Source organism: Oncorhynchus gorbuscha, unplaced genomic scaffold (genome assembly GCF_021184085.1).
Source record: "Oncorhynchus gorbuscha isolate QuinsamMale2020 ecotype Even-year unplaced genomic scaffold, OgorEven_v1.0 Un_scaffold_1205, whole genome shotgun sequence".
Taxonomy (NCBI): Eukaryota; Metazoa; Chordata; class Actinopteri; order Salmoniformes; family Salmonidae; genus Oncorhynchus; species Oncorhynchus gorbuscha.
Genome location: NW_025746051.1, coordinates 101,334 through 124,637, shown reverse-complemented (window position 1 = coordinate 124,637; position 23,304 = coordinate 101,334). Strand labels below are relative to the sequence as shown.

Sequence of the window (23,304 nt, the reverse complement as noted above, 5' to 3'; positions counted from 1 at the left end):
ATGAAAATGAAGACCACTGTCTTAATTCGACAAGAGAGAAATGAAGCAGTATCAGCACAGCACCGCTCGCCGAGTAACCTCTGATGAAGAGGAAGGCGTGGCTTCCATACAGTGGCGGGCTTACTCTATCAATCATCAATCAATCAAATGCATTCATATAGCCCTTCCTACATCAGCTGATATCTCAAAGTGCTATACAGAAACCCAGCCTAAAACCACGAACAGCAAGCAATGCAGGTGTTGAAGCACGTTGGCTAGGAAAAACTCCCTAGAAAGGCCAAACCCTAGGAAGAAACCTAGAGAGGAAACAGGCTATTTAAAAAAATTATATTACCAGGCAAGTCAGTTAAGAACAAATTCTTATTTTCAATGATGGCCTAGGAACAGCAGGTTGTTCAGCCTGTTCTGGGGCAGAACGACAGATTTGTACCTTGTCATCTCGGGGGTTTGAACTTGCAACCTTCCGGTTACTAGTCCAACGTTCTAACCACTAGGCTACCCTGCCGCCCCATGAGGGGTGAGGGGCCAGACCTCTTCTGGTTGTGCCAGGTGGAGATTATAACAGAACATGGCCAAGATGTTCAAATGTTCATAAATGATAATAGGTCTGGGACAGGTAGCACATCCGTTGAACAGGTCAGGATTCCATAGCCACAGACAGAACAGTTGAAACTGGAGCAGCAGCACGGCCATGTGGACTGGAAACAACAAGGAGTGATCATGCCAGGTAGTCCTGAGGCATATTCCTAGGGCTCAGGTCCTTTGAGAGAGAGAGAGAAAGAAAGAGAGAATTGGAGGGAGCATACTTAAATTCACACAGGACACCGGATAAGACAGGAGTACTCCAGATATAACAAACTGACCCTAGCCCCCCCGACACATAAACTACTGCAGCATAAATACTGGAGGGTGAGACAGGAGGGGTCAGGAGACACTGTGGCCCCATCCGATGATACCCCCGGACAGGGCCAAACAGGAAGGATATAACCCCACCCACTTTGCCAAAGCACAGCCCCCACATCACTAGAGGGATATCTTCAACCACCAACTTACCATCCTGAGACAAGGCCGAGTATAGCCCACAAAGATCTCCACCACGGCACAACCCAAGGGGGGGCGCCAACCCAGACAGGAAGATCACATCAGTGACTCCACTCAAGTGATGCACCCCTCCTAGGGACGGCACTCTATAGTGCTTTAGAGATTTATTCCCTCTAAAAAGAAATATAAAATGAGGGAATTATTCAAATGTAACTCTTGTTATGTCAATTGCAATTAGGTTAGGGCATTATTATAGCCTATACTGGCTATATTGACTGGCACAGTGAACATACTCATAACAATGATACGGTAGTAGACAGTAGACCGCAAATTGACCTTAAGAATCTATTGCATGCAGGTGGGTCTGTAAAACAAAAACTCAAGAAGAAGAAGATCAAAATAGCTGCAAGTTGTGTTTATTGAATTAAATGGGGTATAATAAAATGAGTTGTGAGTAGGGGGGGTTGTCTCCCTCCCTCTTCTGTTGGCTTTGAGAGTTTATTTAGAAAGTGGGTTGGGGGAGGTGGCAGCAGGGTTTTCCCAAACTCGTCTTCTGCACAGTTACGCTTGCATTTTTTTTTTGCAGGGGAAGCAAAATACTTTTGCCAGGGCGGCTGTGATCCGCGGGAGGAGAGCCTGTTTTTTCTTAGGCTCATCTGCAGCCACAGTACCTCAACGGGTGACAGAGAACAAGGCATGAAATCAGGGTCGTGTTCATTAGGGTACACAGTAACAAAATATTTTGAAACAGAAAACAAAAACAAGCATTTGTTATTGGCAAGTTCAAAAAAGTTCGTCCCTGTTTTAGTCCGCTGTCTTCCATTTAGTGGCTAATGAATAAGACCCTGATAACTTTATCATAGTCTCCATTACAATACTGTGCTGAAAAACAGATGCACAGACTGACAGAAATGAGGACTTACTATCATTGCCAAGAGGAGACACCTTGTTCTTCTTTCTGGTTCTTGTTATTTCCTCGCTTCTTCTTTCCTGACTTCCTCACTTCTTTCTTCATAGCTTCTTCCTTCTCTTTCTTCTTAGTAGAGAGAGAAACAGATATGAGTCATTGCCTCACAATCAAACAAAAATCAAATAACAAAACGATCTACTGGTTCTTGGCCGTCTCACCTGTGTGGAGGTGATGTCCTCGAGGTCTGTGGAGAGGGCATTGCTGATGGGCTTGATGCTTTCAGAAAGGTAGCTAATTACCTGGGACTTTTCAGAGATGGCTGAGCTTACACTGGTCTTTTCCAAACCAGTGCTGTCATCAGCCATCTCCTCTAGGTCCTCGTCTAGGGTTTCCCTCCAAGCCAGGAGCTCCTCGGTGAGGGTGACATCACTCCTTGAGGAGGTTGAGGAGTGTGACCTCCCACTACCACGGCTCCTCCTGGCTCCAAAATGGCCTTCGAAACTCCAGTCCTCTATGACCTGTGTGATGGTGTCCGCCATGCACCTGATGGCTCCCTCGCTACCAGAGCGTGCGGCACGCAGTTGAGCCCGGTTGGAGTCCGAACGCAGGGACAATCTTTTAGCCGCAGTCTTCACGATGGCCTTCACCGCATCCTCACCACTGAATTGGATGCTCTCCTCCAGGCCAAAGACGACAGAGATGTCAGCATACTTCAGGGCATGCTGGACCTCCACAAAGAGATCCTTCATCAGCCTGAAGGGGTCATTGGCCCTCCTTGTCTGGGGGGACTCTGAGGCCTCGAGTCGACACATGATGCCGTGGAGAATAAACTTCAGAGTCTGGGGGCTCATGACGGTGGCCCAGGGAGTGCTGCAAAGGAGGATGTGCTCCTTGCCTGGTAGGAGGGAGGGAATCTTCTCCAGGGGGTCCTGCCTGTTCTTGGTGGGCATCAGGGAGCTGTCACTCATCTCGGAGACCTCGGCCCCCCCCACCTCTTCTTCCAGAGTCTGGGCAGGAGCTGCCCATGCTGCCTGGGTGGAGGGTTTAGGGTATGAGACAGTCATGACACTTACAACCACCTCCTCTTTGTCCTTGGGTGAAGAGGAACACGGAGAGTCAGGGAACCTTTCCCTGGCACCGGAATCCAATCCTAAGAAAACACACTCATATTCTGAACTGGTTCAAAGCCACATCCATGTATAACACTATGCAGTATCTAGTACATTTACTATAATGGTAATACACTGGTTATTACACAAGTTATTACTGGTGATATGGGCAAAACAGGTTATAAGTGTACCTTTCTGGATGATGAGCCTGGCTTTGTAATCGTCGTTGCAGGTACTGTTCAGGATGTCTCCCACCCTGGTGGTCAGGACCTGGCAGACGGCCCCTAGTCAAATCAAAATGTATTTAATACAGGGTTGTCAAACTCATTCCATGGAGGGCTAAGTGTCTGCGGGTTTTAGTTTTTTCCTTTCAATTAAGACCTAGACAACCAGGTTAGAGGAGTTTCTTACTAATTAGTGACCTTAATTCATCAATCAAGGGTGTAGTGAAACCCTGCAGAAACCTGGCCTTCTATAGAATGAGTTTGACATTTGATTTAAAGTAATTCTTCACACATAACATGTCTCCAAACACTGTATAGAAAAATAAGAAAAAAAGAGGAGAGAAAATGAAAATACCATTACTGACAATAAGAGAAAAGAAAGAAGGGGAATGTGCGTGCGGGTGCAAAAGACAGTAAAAACAACATAATAACTAACCGAGTGCCTCCTTGTTGTCATCGGAGAGGGAGAGGGAGCTGGAGGACTGGAGGGTAACTTTAGTGCCCTTCTTGATAGCTGGCAGGACACCTACAGAAAGAGGATCGTAGACATTAGTGGATCCTTCCACCATATATCGTTTTAGAATTCTATCAATAAATCCAGGTATTTTGGAAGTGGAGATGAATACTCACTGTAACTGGTTGTTTGAGTTAGAGTTTGAGGCAGTGCCAACATACCAACTACTTGGCGGCTTAGTTTTTTCACCCCTGACTTAACCTCCCTAGACCTTCTAGCCTTGATAACCTCTGTGGCCTTCTTTTCTGCCTTTGCTATATTTGCCTCTCGGCTGGGCCTGGGGCCTTGCGGGGGCTTCGGTACAAGGTTCTGAGAGAAATAACAACAGTGGGGAAATCATATCACCATAGAAACCACATTTTTCACCATAGGCATGATGGTACTGAGTGACATGTCACATAAGGGTTAACCTTAGAATTAGAATCAGAATTAAAATCTGAATTCCAATACTATTAGTTCTAACTAGTAGGTGGTCCATGTGTCTTAATGGCGTTATTATCGCGTTGTAAACTGGTTTTCAACCCGTCGTATTACTAGATTGCAACCAACTGGCCTCCGTGACAACCAGACGTTTTGCAACAAAACTAAAAGATGTTTCTTACCTTTCGTGGTCTATCCTGGAGGCAGTCTACCAGGGCTGGCAGGCTTAGTCCATCATGGCCAGCGGAATGGACATCTGCCTTTCGAGGGCTATCCTGGAGGCAGTCTACCAGGGCCAGTCCATCATGGCCAGCGGAATGGACAGGGCTGGCAGGCTAAGTCCATCATGGCCAGCGGAATGGGCATCTGCCTTTCGAGGGCTATCCTGGAGGCAGTCTACCAGGGCTGGCAGGCTTAGTCCATCATGGCCAGCCGAATGGACATCTGTCTGGAGCACTTGCTCTCTAGCACTAGCTTGGAGGGTCCCAGCCTGGGGTATAGGAACATAAGGAAATACATAGAACTTAAGGCCTCCATTATTATGCTCACTTTTCCAGCTATAAACCATAACCTTAGAATTACAATCAGAATTCAAATCTGAATTCCAAAACTATTAGTTCTAACTAAACTCAGCAAAAAAAGAAACGTCCTCTCACTGTCAACTGCGTTTATTTTCAGCAAACTTAATGTGTAAATATTTGTATGAACATAACAAGATTCATCAACTGAGACATAAACTGAACAAGTTCCACAGACATGTGACTAACAGAAATGGAATAATGTGTCCCTGAACAAAGGAGGGGTCAAAATCAAAAGTAACAGTCAGTAACTGGTGTGGCCACCAGCTGCATTAAGTACTGCAGTGCATCTCCTCCTCATGGGCTGCACTAAATTTGGCAGTTCTTGCTGTGAGATGTTAACCCACTCTTAAAAAATTAAAAAAGAAAATGTTATCCCACTCTTCCACCAAGGCACCTGCAAGTTCCTGCACATTTCTGAGGGGAATGGCCCTCGCCCTCACAATCCGATCCAACAGGTCCCAGACATACTCAATGGGATTGAAATCCGCGCTGTTCGCTGGCCATGGCAGAACACTGACATTCCTGTCTTGCAGGAAATCACGCACAGAACGAGCAGTATGGCTGGTGGCATTGTCATGCTGGAGGGTCATGTCACGATGAGCCTGGAGGAAGGGTACCACATGAGGGAGGAGGCAGTCTTCCCTTTAACGCACAGCGTTGAGATTGCCTGCAATGACTACAAACTCAGTCCGATGATGCTGTGACACACCGCCCCAGACCTTGACGGACCCTCCACCTCCAAATCGATCCCGCTCCAGAGTACAGGCCTCGGTGTAATGCTCATTCCTTTCGACGATAAACGCAAATCCGACCATAACCCCTAGTGAGACAAAACCGTGACTTGTCAGTAAAGAGCACTTTTTGCCAGTCCTGTCTGGTCCAGCGACGGTTGGGTTTGTGCCTATAGGTGACGTTGTGCCCGTTGATGTCTGGTGAGGAGCTGCCTTACAACAGGCCTACAAGCCCTCAGTCCAGTCTCACTCAGCCTATTGCGGACAGTCTGAGCACTGATGGAGGGATTGTGCGTTCCTGGTGTAACTCGGGCAGTTGTTGTTGCCATCCTGTACTTGTCCTGCAGGTGTGATGCATGCCTTAGGCACGTTCATGCAGATGAGCAGGGACCCTGGGCATCTTTCTTTTGGTGTTTTTCAGAGTCAGTAGAAAGGCCTCTTAGTGTCCTAAGATTTCACAACTGTGACCTTAATTGCCTACCGTCTGTAAGCTGTTAGTTTCTTAACGACCGTTCCACAGGTGCATGTTCATAAATTGTTTACGGTTCATTGAACAAGCATGGGAAACAGTGTTAAAACCCTTCACAATGAAGATCTGTGAAGATATTTGGATTTTTACGAATGATCTTTAAAATACATGGTCCTGAAAAAGGGACGTTTCTTTTTTTGCTGAGTTTAATAGCTGGTCCATGTGTCTTAATGGCTTTATTATCGCGTTGTAAACTGGTTTTCAACACGTCATATTACTAGATTGCAACCAACTGGTCTCCATTACAACCAGACGTTTTGCAACAGAACTATAAGACGTTTTCTTACCTTTAGGGGGCTGTCAATGGGGCAGTCTACCAGGGCTGGCAGCCTTAGTCCATCATGGTCAGTGATGTCTGTCTGGAGGACCTGCTCTCCAGCACTAGCTTGGAGGGTCCCAGCCTGGGGTATATGAACATAAGGAAATACATTTAACCTTAGCCCTGAATTAATTATGCCCACTTTTCCAACTATAAATCATATCAATCTGTTTTTACAGCATATAGGTTATACTACCAAGAAGATAGCCTCATTACATATCAAGAGGGATAGCCCCAGAATGAACAAACATTTTTTTTTAATCACTTATGAGACTTACTTTTAGAATAATTTTTCTCAACGGTTTATGATTTCTATCCATTGTGCTTTCAGGCACCCTTCAGATTGGACCTGACATTTTTTTAAATAAACAAATACATTTTAAAATACATTTCAAACATTTTTTTTACAACATCTTGGCCAGTTATGCTGTACTCACACAGAATGTCTTCTTTGTCCACTCAAAGTGATTTATTTGAACATGAGGATGACTGTCCTTTGCAAAGCATCAACTCAACTGAGGCAAAAGTAGCGCTCTGAACATTTTCTTGAGTTCGTTTACGTCATAGGCGTCTATATCTCGTCTTACATTATGACGTCAACTACAAAAGCACAGAGCGACCACTCCGGGAAATGAATGCATTGTTTCTGATCAGAAACGAAACCTGAAAAATGTTTACAATGTAACCCAATTAAATTAGGTTCAGTGAGGTTTTATCGTATTATATGGATAAATGTTGCCCTCTGTTGGCCATAACTGATATATTACAGTCAAATAAATCAAATCATTGATGGTTTTGGTGAGGGAAGACAGATGTAGTAAGCTGATATGATCAGGGCATGCACACATATTGCCCATGAATTAATAAATGTTTTAAGCCAAATGTCTATTTGTCCAAGACAGTCATTGTTACGCCTTTGCTCAAATTGCCCAATATAGCTTCATGTCACATATCTATCATAATTTCTACAAACTGGATGAATGCAGGCTGTTGGTTTGTAAATGTTGTAAATAAATATGTATATAGTATGCATATGTAACAGTTGTTAAAGTACTATGTGAATTTCACCAGGTTCATATATTAATATGTCGTGTTGATTTGTTATTATGCATGCCTGCATCCTGGCTGAAGTGGAGTGTGTTCTTACGTTTTGCCCTGCGTGCTCAAATCATTTTGTATCCTGAGAGAGGTAGTCACGCTTTTTATGTCTTCAGAAAAGTTTGATTATTTTCAGTACCAAGTCATACACACAGTGTTTTGTTCATGAATAATGATGTGTATTTAGAGGTTACTCATAAGTAGATGGTATTGTTAAGATGCACTTGTAATTGTACTTTTTAGGATATCAACATTCTGAATTCAACATGTGGTTAATAGCTAAGGTATTAGCAGGCTATTTATTGTATGTGTGAACGATGGCTAGCTCCTCGAATGATCCCAGTCCCTCCTATTGTGTATCTGCTGTAGAAAGTGGCCACGATTCGCAGAACATATGTGCTCTACAAATGTTTTATTTCATTTTGGATGCAGGTATGTGGTTTTATCTTTGTAAAAGATGTTATGTATAATAAGGAGAGACTATTAATGTTTGTATTCGAAAATAATTTTGATGCACTGAGAGAGAAAGAGGCGACGATTCTCAGAACATATGTGCTCTACAAATGTTTTATTTCCTTTTTTGGATGCAGATGCAGGATGCAGTCTCCAAAGTGAGTTCTGCTTGATTAAAACTACCTGGTCTCCAAAGTCCACGTCTATAGTCTCAATCAACCACACACAACGCAGTGTGAATAAGGCTATCAGTGTACTTTTTTCATACCAGTGTTGTCAAACAAGAAATTATGCCTACAATTTAGTTTAGGGCAGCTGGCGAAATCCCGATCGGCATTTGATGCAGATATTGAAAATCAAGATCGGCATTAAATTAGACGGTTCGCTTTTCAGGCCGGTTTGGTGAGATTGCCTTTAAAATGGACCAATAGTGGCCACGAATACACGAGCACAGTGCTTCTAGACTGTCCCTGTGAACCTAGGGAGCAGTGATACTCGAAGCCGATTTTAATTGCATAAAAAATGTGCAGTATTGAGTCATTTTCTATATCTGCATCAATTGTAAATAAGAAACATATTTTTCTTTCCATAATGCTCACAAATAGCAGCCATGTTCGAGTATATTTTTGTTAAAATCTTTGCGAAAACCTTGTGCAATCTGGCTAGCTAACTAACACATTTAGCATTGCGTCAAGCTAACGCTAGTACTAGCACGGTCGTGTCAGTTAGCAGTTAACTGCTGCTAGCAGTGTGTCGCAGGTTGGTTCCGAGAATTACATTTTAGGTCAAGTTAGACCCTAGAAATGTCTTGCTCGTTATTAATTTGAGCCAACGTTATTTCTGAATATTCACCTTGCATTTGGAACATATTTCCCTTTATAGCACTTTGCTGTCACAAAGTTTGAATGAGGAGGTGGCTGCCATTGTTTGTGCGGAGAGTGAGGCAACCCTGTGCTAGACGGTGATGTTTCACTAGGATTCAATTCAGAAAGTGAAATGACAAGAATTGGAATCCTCATGTAATATAACTAAGGTTAGATGCTGAGGCATTGTACATAGATTATTGAATTGACATTTCAATTAACCTTCTGAATTTACTGTATTGTTGATACAGCGCCCCCCAAACTAGTCTCCAGTCTTTCCTAGCTTCAACTTATGCAAGTACCCCTTCTCTAGAATGGCAGAGAACGACGTTGACAACGAGCTGTTGGACTATGAAGAGGATGAGGAGCCTCAGGTTGCCACACCTCCGGGCAAGAAGGAGGTAAAGGGCTCTTACGTCTCCATCCACAGCTCCGCCTTCCGAGACTTCCTGCTCAAACTGGAGCTGCTCCGCGCCATTGTCGACTGTGGCGTTGAACATCCCTCTGAAGGTGAGCCTCACAGGCACTTCCCACCTTCAACCAAGGACTGTTTTTGACTTTGTCCATTCTGTCTGTGTCAAATGGCACCCTATTCCTGACATAGTGTACTACTATTGAGCTGGGCCCATAGGGCTTTGTTCAAAACTAGCGCTGTGTGTGACTGGGCCCTGGTCAAAAGTAATCCACAATATATAGGGTGTCATTTGGGACTCTGACTATGTGTTATACATGTATGCCCCTTCAAGCATCACATCATACTTAAACTGGTCATCTCTGTATACCTGTCGCAAGACCCACTGGTTGATGCTTATTTATAAAACCCTCTTAGGCCTCACTCCCCCTCCCCTACCTGAGATATCTACTGCAGCCCTCATACTCCACATACAACATCTGTTCTGCCAGTAACATTCTGTTAACGGTCCCCAAAGCGCAAACATCCCTGGGTCGTCCTCTCTTCAGTTTTCTGCCCCTAGTGACTGTACAGTTTTATCTCAATCTCTTCATTCAAAGACTCAATCATGGACAAAGCAGCCACAACTGTCAGTGTGATGTGTTGTCTACCCTTCTTGCCCTTTGTGCTTTTGTCTGTGCCCAATGTTTGTACAATGTTTTGTGCTGCTACCATGCTGTGTTGTCATGTGTTGATGCCTTGCTATGTTTCTTGAGTCTCTCTTTATGTACTGATGTGTGTTTTGTCCTATATATATTTTTTAATGTTAAATCCCAGGCCCCAATCCCCGCAGGAGGCCTCTTGGTAGGCCGTCATTGTAAATAAGAATTTGTTCTTAACTAACTTCCCTAGTTACGTTTCTGTCTTTCAGTCCAACATGAGTGCATCCCACATGCCATCCTGGGCATGGACATCCTGTGCCAGGCCAAGTATGGTATGGGCAAGACTGCTGTGTTTGTACTGGCCACCCTGCAGCAGATTGAGCCTGTGGACGGGCAGGTGAATGGTTGAATAATGACATTGTGGAATCAGCAACTGATTTGCTGTTACATCCTCCCTCCTTTACTAACAATAGCTTTCGATGGAGAATCCATTGAGTGCTTTGTAGTTTAGGAATAGGCTTAATCTGTATCTGGGGATACTTGCATAAGAAAGTGTCTAATCGCCAACTTTATTTAACCTTTATTTGGACTAGGCAAGTCAGTTAAGAACACATTTTTATTTTACAATGATGGCCTTCCCCGGCCAAACCCTAATGACGCTGGGCCAATTGCAGTCTGAATTTGTTCTCCTTTTAATCTCACTGTTTACACTGCTGTTCTATCCTTTTGCATAATCTTGTGTTTTGCATATTCTTGTTTCTCTGCTGTCCAGAGAGCTCTGTATTAAACATTCTCCCCTACCTCTCTCTCTGTCTACCAGGTGTCTGTGCTGGTGATGTGCCACACATGAGAGCTGGCCTTCCTGATCAGCAAAGAGTATGAGTGCTTCTCCAAGTACATGCCTACTGTCAAGGCAGCCGTGGTCTTCGGGGGCCTGTCCATCAAGAAGGACGAGGACGCACTGAAGAAGAACTGCCCCCACTTTGTGGTGGGAACGCCTGGCCCTCATCCGCAACAAGACCCTCAACTTGAAGAACGTGAAGCACTTTGTCCTGGACGAGTGTGACAAGATGCAAATTCAGACCACAGTAGGACAGGGGGGCTGATGCCAGATGTGAGTGACGGGAGCAAGGAGTAAGTTGAAACGTCACAGAGGAACGGTCAATTGAAAACGTGTTCCAATGTACCTACTAGCATACCACTTAGAATGCACTTCTAATACATTGTCTGACTAAGTAGTAGTGGATCTTGGAACAGGATGTGATAGATGGTGTGACTTAAGTAAGGATTTAGCCAAAACGTAGGAAAGTATTTACATTTTATGTAGTCCTCAGATTTCAGGCTGAGTGGGTTTACTTTTTCTGTGACCATATTATTTTCCTATCGTCTCTCCCTCAGACATGAGGTGTGATGTTCAGGACATCTTCAGGCTCACACCCCATGAGAAGCAGTGCATGATGTTCAGCGCCACCCTAAGCAAAGAGATCCATCCCGTCTGCCGCAAGTTCATGCAGGATGTACGTTGAAGGGTTTCTTATAACCCATGGTTATCTACATGTTCTGAAACTTAAAGTTGCAGTTTTACACACACACACACACACACACACACACACACACACACACACACACACACACACACACACACACACACACACACACACACACACACACACACACACACACACACACACACACACACACACACACACACACACACACACACACACACACACACACACACACAGAGATGAACCCATCTCCCTAAATTGCACTTTGAAGAGGCAATCGGCAGTATAAACATTAATGAAGCATCTTCCCGCCCCTGTTTTGGAGGGATAGGTCTGGAGAAATTTAACCACTCTGAAATCTGTAGAGCTATATGCAAGGACTGACCGTCAATGATATCAGAATTATCATTTTGACCATGTTTTGAGACTATATAGTTTATTTTTGCATTTACTTTGTTTACAAGCATTGGAATGAAACAAGCTTGTATTTTGGTTCTGGTGGGGTACGGAAGTTGAACTAAGCTCATGGGCATTTGTTATTCTTTTAATTTTAAATGCCCTTTTTTTAAGGGATTTTGGATATGGCTTAATATTCATGTAAAAAGTTCCAGTCGAGCACATCTAAGCTTTGCCTGCTCGTGACTGTCTGTCTCACAAGTGGCCAGAGTTGACCCTCTCTTAACCTGGGTCTGGGGCTCTGGACATTTTCGGGAGGAACAGTCCTGGCATTAAAGCTATAATGAAAAATAAAGTTCCATCCAGCTCTAGTACTAGTAATTGATGTTCACAATCACATTTGTAGTTCTTCATTCACCAACACAGAATGTGGTTTACTCCTGTTTTTCACTTAATGTGGCTAGGTTTATAAAACTGTCCCAAAGAGTGACACTTTCCCCATGTTCTATTCATTAGGGCACACTAGCAAAATGTTTAGCACTGGAAGTCCTGGTAGTCCCTCCCTGTGTTCTGTTTGGTGCTTAATGAATATCTCCTGTAGCCCATGGAGGTGTTTGTGGACGATGAGACCAAGCTGACGCTGCACGGCCTGCAGCAGTACTACTGCAAGCTGAAGGATGGCGAGAAGAACCGCAAGCTCTTCGACCTGCTCGAGTTCAACCAGGTACGGACAGAGGTCTTTTCAGAGAATTGAATGCTAAAACTTAATTTATTTTAGTTTTAATCTGAGTGAGTTGAATGCATTTTGTCCATGGATTTGAAAGTCACGTTTTTAAATACAATTTTACTCATTCAAGTGAACTAAGTCTATGCACCGACAAAGTTTCTGCCTGTGAGTTTTATGCAGTGTTTTTCGTCTTCAGAGTGTACATTTATTTGACCAGGGTAAAGCCAGGGTGCCATATCAGATGCAGCATGGGTTTTGTGCCCCATGTTTGTCTTCGGTGTCTCACTGCCATTTTCTCCTCTGTCTGAAGGTGGTGATCTTTGTGAAGTCTGTGCAGCGCTGTGTGGCTCTGTCTCAGCTGCTGGTGGAGCAGAACTTCCCTGCAATCGCCATCCACAGGGGCATGGCCCAGGAGGAGAGGTGGGTTCTGATGGAGAGGAACAAATCACTGGCTAAACCCTACAGTCTATGCACTTGTTAAAATCTGAGCAGTTTTGATTGGTATAAGCAATATTAGGATATTGCTTACACTTCAAGTCATCTCAGATATTAATAAGTGCATAGGGTTTTAGGGGTAGATTTGGGATTGGGTCTTGGCTTTCATTGGGAATTACTGATTTGGACAAAAGAATGTCCTCGACTTTTCCGTCATCTTATCCGTAAACCGATAAGTGGTTGAGGAGTGTCAATTCGTTAGTAGGCAAACGGTGTCCTTGCCTCCTGCTGAGGAAGCATAAGTGTCCTTTGCTGAAGTTGAGATCTACCCCTCCCCTTTCAATCAGCTGTTTACTCTGAGAAGCATGCACATATTTAAAACGATAAGTAGCATATCGTTTTTATCCATACAATGTCTAGCTAAATGTCTTTTACTACTTTACACATTTTAATTTGGGATTCCACCCCTGTAAATGTCATTTGCATTATGTGTGAATGGAGTCTAATTTCATACAAGCACATTTCCTCCTCTCCTCAGTTACTGTTGACTTTTTTTCAAAAGGAGAGGAATGAGGAGTTGCACAATCAAATTGAGAATCTCATTTACTTGCACATTTTCTATAATAGTCATGTAGCAGAAGCTGTTATCCAGATCGACTTAACAAGAACTTTCTCTCAGACAACATGTTTGTGGGTCACAGTTTCAGTGTACCCACAGGAGTGAAGCAGGATGTATGATGCCTGTTCTACTTATTCTAAATCTATGGCCCCCTTCCTCCCCCAGGCTTTCCCGGTACCAGCAGTTCAAGGACTTCCAAAGGCGGATCCTGGTGGCCACCAACCTGTTTGGCCGAGGGATGGACATTGAGCGCGTCAACATCGTCTTCAACTACGACATGCCCGAGGATTCCGACACCTACCTGCACAGAGTGGCCCGTGCAGGCAGGTTCGGGACGAAATGTATTATTTCAGTCCATGGCCCTGTACAGCAGATGTTATCTAGTATCGAGATGAATCTAATGGATAAGTTGCTTTGATGGTAAGCTTGAATGAAGAACAGACACATTTGGGCTAATAAGCTAATATCATGTCATCCGGTGAAGCTCCCTCAGACTACCCAAGTTCCCTAAACGCATCCACATTTAGAAGAAGAATAGCTTCCTGAATTCCTAGTGTAGCAATAAGCGCCCTTCTGATAATCACGTTTCATGAATACCAAGGGGAACATGGCTTTAAAATACACACTTCCACCATCCTCCCTCCAATGGAATTGCAAAGCAATGCAATGTGATTAATAATTGATTCTGCAATGGTAGTGAGTGTATTGTCGGAGGGGGGCTAGGCCGATCTGACCCTGATCAGGTCTGTGATTCAATAAGATACAGATTAAAAGGATCACCAGCATTGCTGCGTTAACCTCAAATGGATTACAAACAGATTTAACACTGTACACCAACATAACCCCAGATGCCATTGCATTTGCCTAGGCATTAATAGAAAATACACACATAAACGATACACGGTATGTCCATGGGATTGGTTTAAGCCTCACTTTCCCAAAGTAGATGAATCAACCAGATCCCCTTTTCTGGGGCACTGATCGAAACTGATCTGGGACCAGTATAGTTAGTGTGGCGTCAAAAAGAAACCATGTGACCTATTACTATTATACCTGTGCCACTTTGGTATATTTACAACCACAGTACATTGTGTCACCAGTTGATTGTGTGTTCATTCAGCTCTATATTAGCACCACATGAAACCTCCCTCTGGGGTTACAGAACAGGTCTGGATTGTTTGCCACACACACTGGAATGGGCCAATAGAGAGGTGACGTTAATTATACTCCCAGAGAGTGAACTGAGGTGAATCATTCCTGTACATTACCAGACACCAGTGAGTGTAACCAAGACAACAGCTCTGGTGAAATGGTTGCCCGGGCTTGTTTATCATAATAAAGGGCAAGGCCCTGTTCACCTGACTAGGTGGAGAAATAGATGGGGGCGTGGTATTGGGCGTGGCCAACAGCGCCTTCTCCGACCAACATTTTAGAGGCCCTCCCATGGCAGCAGAAACAAAATGTTGCTTTTTTAAAACAATTTTGTCTGCTATTCGCAATTCTAGACATTTTGCCATGGGGAAAAGAAAGCATTTTACAGTTTAATGAAGCTAGTTTCCTGCAATTCTACACATTTTGCCATGGCTTGTGTTGTGTTCTTATGCTACACTTCATGACCAAAAGCTTGTCAAACATCTCATTACAAATCATGGGCATTATTATAGAGTTGGTCCCCCTTTGGTGCTATAACAGCCTCCACTCTTCTGGGAAGGCTTTCCACTAGATGTTGGAACATTGCTGCGGGGACTTGCTACTTGCTTCCATTCAGCCACAAAAGCATTAGTGAAGTCGGGCAATGATGCTGGGCGATTAAGCCTGGCTCGCAGTCGGTGTTCCAATTAATTCCAAAGCTGATCGATGGGGTTAAGGTCAGGGCTCTGTGCAGGCCAGTCAAGTTCTTCCACACCAACCTCGGCAAACCATTTCTGCTTGGAACTCCCTTTGTGCACGGAGGCATTGTCATGCTAAAACAGGAAAGGGCATCGTATAGAATGTCATTGTATGCTGTAGCGTTAAGGTTTCCCTTCACTGGAACTAAAGGGCCTATCCCGAACCATGAAAAACAGCCCCAGGCAATTCGTTATTCCTCCTCCAAACATTAGTTGGCACTATGCATTGTGGCAGGTAGCGTACTCCTGGCATCCGCCAAACCCAGATTTGTCCATTGGACTGCCAACTGGTGAAGCGTGTTTCATCACTCCAAAGAATGCGCATTTTTCACAGAGTCTGCTCGGCCATGGAAACCCCTTTCATGAAACTCCCGACAATCAATTATTATGCTGACGTTGCTTCCAGAGGCGGTTGGGAACTCGGTAGTGAGTGTTACAACTGAGGACAGATTATTTTTTACTCGTTACAACACTCGGCGGTCCCGTTCTGTGAGCTTGTGTGGCCTACCACTTCACGGCTGAGCCGTTGTTGCTCATAGACGTTTCCAATTCACAATAACAGCACTTACAGTTGACCGGGGCAGCTCTAGCAGGGCAGATATTTGACAAACTGACTTGTTGGAAAGGTGGCATCCTATGATGATGCCACGTTGAAAGTCACTGAGCTCATCAGTAAAGGCCATTCTACTGCCAATGTTTGTCTACAGAGATTGCATGACTGTGTGCTCAATTTTTATACATCTGTCAGCAAAGGATGTTGCTGAACTGTCCGACTCCACTAATTTGAATTGGTATCCACATACTTTTGTATATATAGTGTATCTGAGTGACTCAAACATTATAACAAAATCAATTGGGGGCCCCATGCCAAGACATTTGGGGAATTTTAGGGGAAACACTGCAATGTTGTTTTTGTAATATTATCACCCCTCTAGTATGTGATGTCTCTGAAACAATACAGTTATACTGATCTGTAGCATCCTGTATCTGGGCAAATAATGGTTTGCTTTGTGAGTAACTTTAACCAGTTGCCATTCCATTTCCGCTTTATTCCGTGCTGTAATGTAAAGTGCTTCCAAAATAATATGAACAACAGACTAGAAGGGAGCTTGTAGTAGCTGCAGTAGGGCAGGATACTGGAGTTTTAGACTTGATATGTCAGGTCATGGAGTTGCTCCCAGTATCTCAGCATCAGCAGGATAATGGAGTGGAACCTTTAGCACAGGGCAGGCCTCTGCTGATCGCTACAACCAACCCACAGTGAGAGTCGGTGTGACGAACAGATAGACAGAACCTCTGAGATGCAGAGACAGACAGGCAGACAGACACAGACATCAGGACAGGTTTATGATATCCCTCCCTCCTACTACGGTCCTTATTGTGGCATTCAGCAGTTTTGTAAAGCAGAAGCACGCCACAGCCAAGCCGGTGTAAAACACAAAGACTTAATCTGACACCATCACAAAGGCATATTAGTTTACCATTCATTCAGTTCACCTTAGCATGGATTGCCACACCAACAGCAAGTAGCAGGGATAATGAGAAAGAAGTGAGGTTTACACAGCTGTGTGTAAATGCCAACTGTCACTTTTACTGAGCTGTAATGTTCAAATGTCCCATCCGTGTGTGTGGTAATCTAGTATAGTGTTTAATTTCAAAACAAGGTCATGAGGATGTGTGAAGATCAGGTCATTGTTTTCTAGAGAGTTAGTGTTTCACTCTCTGTATGGTGAGTGCATTTCCTAGATAAGGTTAAAAGTAATGGTCCTTCTGTAGCTCATTTAGAGCTAGATAAGGTTCCCCGGGACCACCCAAAGAAATGACTTGATTTCTCACTCAACACACCCTGTGCTGGTGAAATCTACCCAGCGCTTTCACTTGGTGGTGCATGTCTCTAGTCTGATCTATTCTAGCGTTTATAATATTAAAAATAATTAGCCTGAAATGAAAGGTAATTTATTCCTTGAAAAGTAGTCCCCAAAAAGACTGAATGCAGATGCTTGGGGCAGAATACTTCACTTTTTTTTATAGTCAGCCATAATACCTCTTCCATAATAAAATGTTTGAGATCTTTCGCTCTCATCTTTTGGAGTAAAGCCAACTCAAGGGACACCCATTTCTGACTACAATATTCTAACGGCTGTAGCATGCCTTCACTAGCAAAAAGAATACATCTGAAGGACAAATAACCTGCGTTGTATAGGCTACAAAGAACTGGCTGAGGATGTAATTACGTAGGCTTTTGCCTGTTTCAGTTTGTGTGATGGCACTTAGCGCAGATTTCAGGCCAAAATGCTAATGCCTATGGATGCTACCTGTACAACAGGCTCTCGCGCTGCAGATGATGCTTCAGCTCTAGTATCTGTCACCAATTAAAATGTCAGTTCAATCCTATGTCTTGCAGTGTAATGTGACAGAAGAAGGCTATTCAAAACATTGCAACGATTGTATAACGATATATGCAATGGAGCCGCGCAAGCGAAGAGGCTACAATGTGTCCTCTTATTTCTGTGCGTAAAACTAGGCTACAGAAAAATAACGGTTTGTAGCCTATTTCGGCTATTTTCTTTTTCGGTTGCCTTCCCTTTCAATTTGAGGGGCTTATTCGCTTTCAGGAAATATGCAAATGAAGACCACTGTATTAATTCGACAAGAGAGAAATGAAGCAGTATCAGCACAGCAACGCTCGCCGAGTAACCTCTGATGAAGATTAAGGCTTCCTCAATGTAAATCATAAACAGTGGCGTGCTTCACTTTCTACACCAATCATCAATCAATCAAATGCATTCAATAGATTCCTACACAGGCATGATTCAAAGTGCATACAGAAAAGCCAAAAATTGAACAGCTTAATCAGGTGTTGACCGTTTGTGGTGAAAAACTCCCAATGATCCACCTATGAAGATTCTTTAGAGAGGAAACAGGCTATTTAAAAAAATTATATTACCAGGCAATCATCAATCAATCAAATGCATTTATTTTCTTCCTAGGATCAGCTGATATCTCAAAGCCTGTTCAGAAACCCAGCCTAAAACGTCAAACAGCTTGTCATGCAGGTGTTGAAGCACCTTCCGGTTACTAGAAAGGCCAAACCCTAGGAAGAACCCTAGAGAGGGAACCAGCCCCATGAGGGGTGAGGGGCCAGACCTCTTCTGGTTGTGCCAGGTGGAGATTATAACAGAACATGGCCAAGATGTTCAAATGTTCATAAATGATAATAGGTCTGGGACAGGTAGCACGTCCGGTGAACAGGTCAGGATTCCATAGCCACAGACAGAACAGTTGAAACTGGAGCAGCAGCACGGCCATGTGGACTGGGAACAACAAGGAGTGATCATGCCAGGTAGTCCTGAGGCATATTCCTAGGGCTCAGGTCCTTTGAGAGAGAGAAAGAAAGAGAGAATTAGAGGGAGCATACTTAAATTCACACAGGACACCGGATAAGACAGGAGTACTCCAGATATAACAAACTGACCCTAGCCCCCCGACACATAAACTACTGCAGCATAAATACTGGAGGCTGAGACAGGAGGGGTCAGGAGACACTGTGGCCCCATCCGATGATACCCCCGGACAGGGCCAAACAGGAAGGATATAACCCCACCCACTTTGCCAAAGCACAGCCCCCACACCACTAGAGGGATATCTTCAACCACCAACTTACCATCCTGAGACAAGGCCGAGTATAGCCCACAAAGATCTCCACCACGGCACAACCCAAAAGGGGGGGCGCCAACCCAGACAGGAAGATCACATCAGTGACTCAACCCACTCAAGTGATGCACCCCTCCTAGGGACGGCACTCTATAGTGCTTTAGATATTTATTCCCTCTAAAAAGAAATATAAAATGAGGGAATTATTCAAATGTAACTCTTGTTATGTCAATTGCAATTAGGTTAGGGCATTATTATAGCCTATACTGGCTATATTGACTGGCACAGTGAACATACTCATAACAATGATACGGTAGTAGACAGTAGACCGCAAATTGACCTTAAGAATCTATTGCATGCAGGTGGGTCTGTAAAACAAAAACTCAAGAAGAAGATCAAAATAGCTGCAAGTTGTGTTTATTGAATTAAATGGGGTATAATAAAATGAGTTGTGAGTAGGGGGGTTTGTCTCCCTCCCTCTTCTGTTGGCTTTGAGAGTTTATTTAAAAAGTGGGTTGGGGGAGGTGGCAGCAGGGTTTTCCCAAACTCGTCTTCTGCACAGTTACGCTTGCATTTTTTTTTTGCAGGGGAAGCAAAATAGTTTTGCCAGGGCGGCTGTGATCCGCGGGAGGAGAGCCTGTTTTTTCTTAGGCTCATCTGCAGCCACAGTACCTCAACAGGTGACAGAGAACAAGGCATGAAATCAGGGTCGTGTTCATTAGGGTACACAGTAGCAAAATATTTTGAAACAGAAAACAAAAACAATCATTTGTTATTGGCAAGTTCAAGAAAGTTCTTCCCTGTTTTAGTCCGCTGTCTTCCATTTAGTGGCTAATGAATAAGACCCTGATAACTTTATCATAGTCTCCATTACAATACTGTGCTGAAAAACAGATGCACAGACTGACAGAAATGAGGACTTACTATCATTGCCAAGTGGAGACACCTTGTTCTTCTTCTGGTTCTTGTTATTTCCTCGCTTCTTCTTTCCTGACTTCCTCACTTCTTTCTTCATAGCTTCTTCCTTCTCTTTCTTCTTAGTAGAGAGAGAAACAGATATGAGTCATTGCCTCACAATCAAACCAAAAATCAAATAACAAAACGATCTACTGGTTCTTGGCCGTCTCACCTGTGTGGAGGTGATGTCCTCGAGGTCTGTGGAGAGGGCATTGCTGATGGGCTTGATGCTTTCAGAAAGGTAGCTAATTACCTGGGACTTTTCAGAGATGGCTGAGCTTACACTGGTCTTTTCCAAACCAGTGCTGTCATCAGCCATCTCCTCTAGGTCCTCGTCTAGGGTTTCCCTCCAAGCCAGGAGCTCCTCGGTGAGGGTGACATCACTCCTTGAGGAGGTTGAGGAGTGTGACCTCCCACTACCACGGCTCCTCCTGGCTCCAAAATGGTCTTCGAAACTCCAGTCCTCTATGACCTGTGTGATGGTGTCCGCCATGCACCTGATGGCTCCCTCGCTACCAGAGCGTGCGGCACGCAGTTGAGCCCGGTTGGAGTCCGAAACGCAGGGACAATCTTTTAGCCGCAGTCTTCACGATGGCCTTCACCGCATCCTCACCACTGAATTGGATGCTCTCCTCCAGGCCAAAGACGACAGAGATGTCAGCATACTTCAGGGCATGCTGGACCTCCACAAAGAGATCCTTCATCAGCCTGAAGGGGTCATTGGCCCTCCTTGTCTGGGGGGACTCTGAGGCCTCGAGTCGACACATGATGCCGTGGAGAATAAACTTCAGAGTCTGGGGGCTCATGACGGTGGCCCAGGGAGTGCTGCAAAGGAGGATGTGCTCCTTGCCTGGTAGGAGGGAGGGAATCTTCTCCAGGGGGTCCTGCCTGTTCTTGGTGGGCATCAGGGAGCTGCCACTCATCTCGGAGACCTCGGCCCCCCCCCACCTCTTCTTCCAGAGTCTGGGCAGGAGCTGCCCATGCTGCCTGGGTGGAGGGTTTAGGGTATGAGACAGTCATGACACTTACAACCACCTCCTCTTTGTCCTTGGGTGAAGAGGAACACGGAGAGTCAGGGAACCTTTCCCTGGCACAGGAATCCAATCCTAAGAAAACACACTCATATTCTGAACTGGTTCAAAGCCACATCCATGTATAACACTATGCAGTATCTAGTACATTTACTATAATGGTAATACACTGGTTATTACACAAGTTATTACTGGTGATATGGGCAAAACAGGTTATAAGTGTACCTTTCTGGATGATGAGCCTGGCCTTGTAATCGTCGTTGCAGGTACTGTCTCCCACCCTGGTGGTCAGGACCTGGCTGGCGGCCCCTAGTCAAATCAAAATGTATTTAATACAGGGTTGTCAAACTCATTCCATGGAGGGCTAAGTGTCTGCGGGTTTTAGTTTTTTCCTTTCAATTAAGACCTAGACAACCAGGTTAGAGGAGTTTCTTACTAATTAGTGACCTTAATTCATCAATCAAGAGTGGAGTGAAGCCCTGCAGAAACACGGCCTTCTATAGAATGAGTTTTGACATTTGATTTAAAGTAATTCTTCACACATAACATGTCTCCAAACACTGTATAGAAAAATAAGAAAAAAAGAGGAGAGAAAATGAAAATACCATTACTGACAATAAAAGAAAAGAAAGAAGGGGAATGTGCGTGCGGGTGCAAAAGACAGTAAAAACAACATAATAACTAACCGAGTGCCTCCTTGTTGTCGTCGGAGAGGGAGGTGGAGGACTGGAGGGTAACTTTAGTGCCCTTCTTGATAGCTGGCAGGACACCTACAGTAAGAGGATCGTAGACATTAGTGGATCCTTCCACCATATATCGTTTTAGAATTCTATCAATAAATCCAGGTATTTTGGAAGTGGAGATGATACTCACTGTAACTGGTTGTTTGAGTTAGAGTTTGAGGCAGTGCCAACATACCAACTACTTGGCGGCTTAGTTTTTTCACCCCTGACTTAGCCTCCCTAGACCTTCTAGCCTTGATAACCTCTGTGGCCTTCTTTTCTGCCTTTGCTATATTTGCCTCTCGGCTGGGCCTGGGTCCTTGCGGGGGCTTCGGCACAAGGTTCTGAGACAAATAACAACAGTGGGGAAATCATATCACCGTAGAAACCACATTTTTCACCATAGGCATGATGGTACTGAGTGACATGTCACATAAGGGTTAACCTTAGAATTAGAATTAAAATCTGAATTCCAATACTATTAGTTCTAACTAGTAGGTGATCCATGTGTCTTAATGGCGTTATTATCGCGTTGTAAACTGGTTTTCAACCCGTCGTATTACTAGATTGCAACCAACTGGCCTCCGTGACAACCAGACGTTTTGCAAAAAAACTAAAAAATGTTTCTTACCTTTTGTGGGCTATCCTGGAGGCAGTCTACCAGGGCTGGCAGGCTTAGTCCATCATGGCCAGCGGAATGGACATCTGCCTTTCGAGGGCTATCCTGGAGGCAGTCTACCAGGGCTGGCAGGCTTAGTCCATCATGGCCAGCGGAATGGACATCTGCCTTTCGAGGGCTATCCTGGAGGCAGTCTACCAGGGCTGGCAGGCTTAGTCCATCATGGCCAGCCGAATGGACATCTGTCTGGAGCACTTGCTCTCTAGCACTAGCTTGGAGGGTCCCAGCCTGGGGTATAGGAACATAAGGAAATACATAGAACTTAAGGCCTCCATTATTATGCTCACTTTTCCAGCTATAAACCATAACCTTAGAATTACAATCAGAATTCAAATCTGAATTCCAAAACTATTAGTTCTAACTAAACTCAGCAAAAAAAGAAACGTCCTCTCACTGTCAACTGCGTTTATTTTCAGCAAACTTAATGTGTAAATATTTGTATGAACATAACAAGATTCATCAACTGAGACATAAACTGAACAAGTTCCACAGACATGTGACTAACAGAAATGGAATAATGTGTCCCTGAACAAAGGAGGGGTCAAAATCAAAAGTAACAGTCAGTAACTGGTGTGGCCACCAGCTGCATTAAGTACTGCAGTGCATCTCCTCCTCATGGGCTGCACTAAATTTGGCAGTTCTTGCTGTGAGATGTTAACCCACTCTTAAAAAATGAAATAAGAAAATGTTACCCCACTTCCACCAAGGCACCTGCAAGTTCCTGCACATTTCTGGGGGGAATGGCCCTCGCCCTCACAATCCGATCCAACAGGTCCCAGACATACTCAATGGGATTGAAATCTGCGCTGTTCGCTGGCCATGGCAGAACACTGACATTCCTG

The 23,304-nt window shown here is 44.3% G+C and overlaps 1 protein-coding gene, 1 long non-coding RNA gene and 1 pseudogene across 2 annotated transcripts; 1 reads left to right on the top strand and 2 right to left on the bottom strand.

Annotated features, from left to right (window-relative positions):
- Window positions 1-1,966: 1,966 nt before the first annotated feature.
- Window positions 1,967-4,221, bottom strand: LOC124021758. Its single transcript, XM_046336880.1, has 4 exons — window positions 3,721-4,221; window positions 3,252-3,344; window positions 2,170-3,101; window positions 1,967-2,077 (listed from the first exon to the last, which is right to left on the bottom strand). Exons 1-4 carry the CDS (start codon window positions 3,851-3,853, stop codon window positions 1,967-1,969), a joined length of 1,269 nt encoding a protein of 422 aa, XP_046192836.1. The 5' UTR covers window positions 3,854-4,221.
- Window positions 4,222-4,617: 396 nt separating this feature from the next.
- Window positions 4,618-6,911, bottom strand: LOC124021757. The gene is made up of 4 exons (XR_006836309.1): window positions 6,816-6,911; window positions 6,657-6,727; window positions 6,347-6,460; window positions 4,618-4,708 (listed from the first exon to the last, which is right to left on the bottom strand). It is a non-coding gene; the product is annotated as an uncharacterized LOC124021757 (long non-coding RNA).
- On the top strand, window positions 6,100-14,572 carry LOC124021756 (annotated as a pseudogene).
- Window positions 14,573-23,304: the final 8,732 nt, after the last annotated feature.

Coding starts and splice junctions, on each gene's coding strand:
- LOC124021758 (XM_046336880.1), bottom strand. CDS start 3,853: ATGGTGGAAGGATCCACTAATGTCTACGATCCTCTTTCTGTAGGTGTC. Junction 3,345..3,720: donor TGACAACAAGGAGGCACTCG/GTTAGTTATTAT, acceptor TGATTTGACTAG/GGGCCGTCTGCCAGGTCCTG. Junction 3,102..3,251: donor CAGGCTCATCATCCAGAAAG/GTACACTTATAA, acceptor GTGTTTTCTTAG/GATTGGATTCCGGTGCCAGG.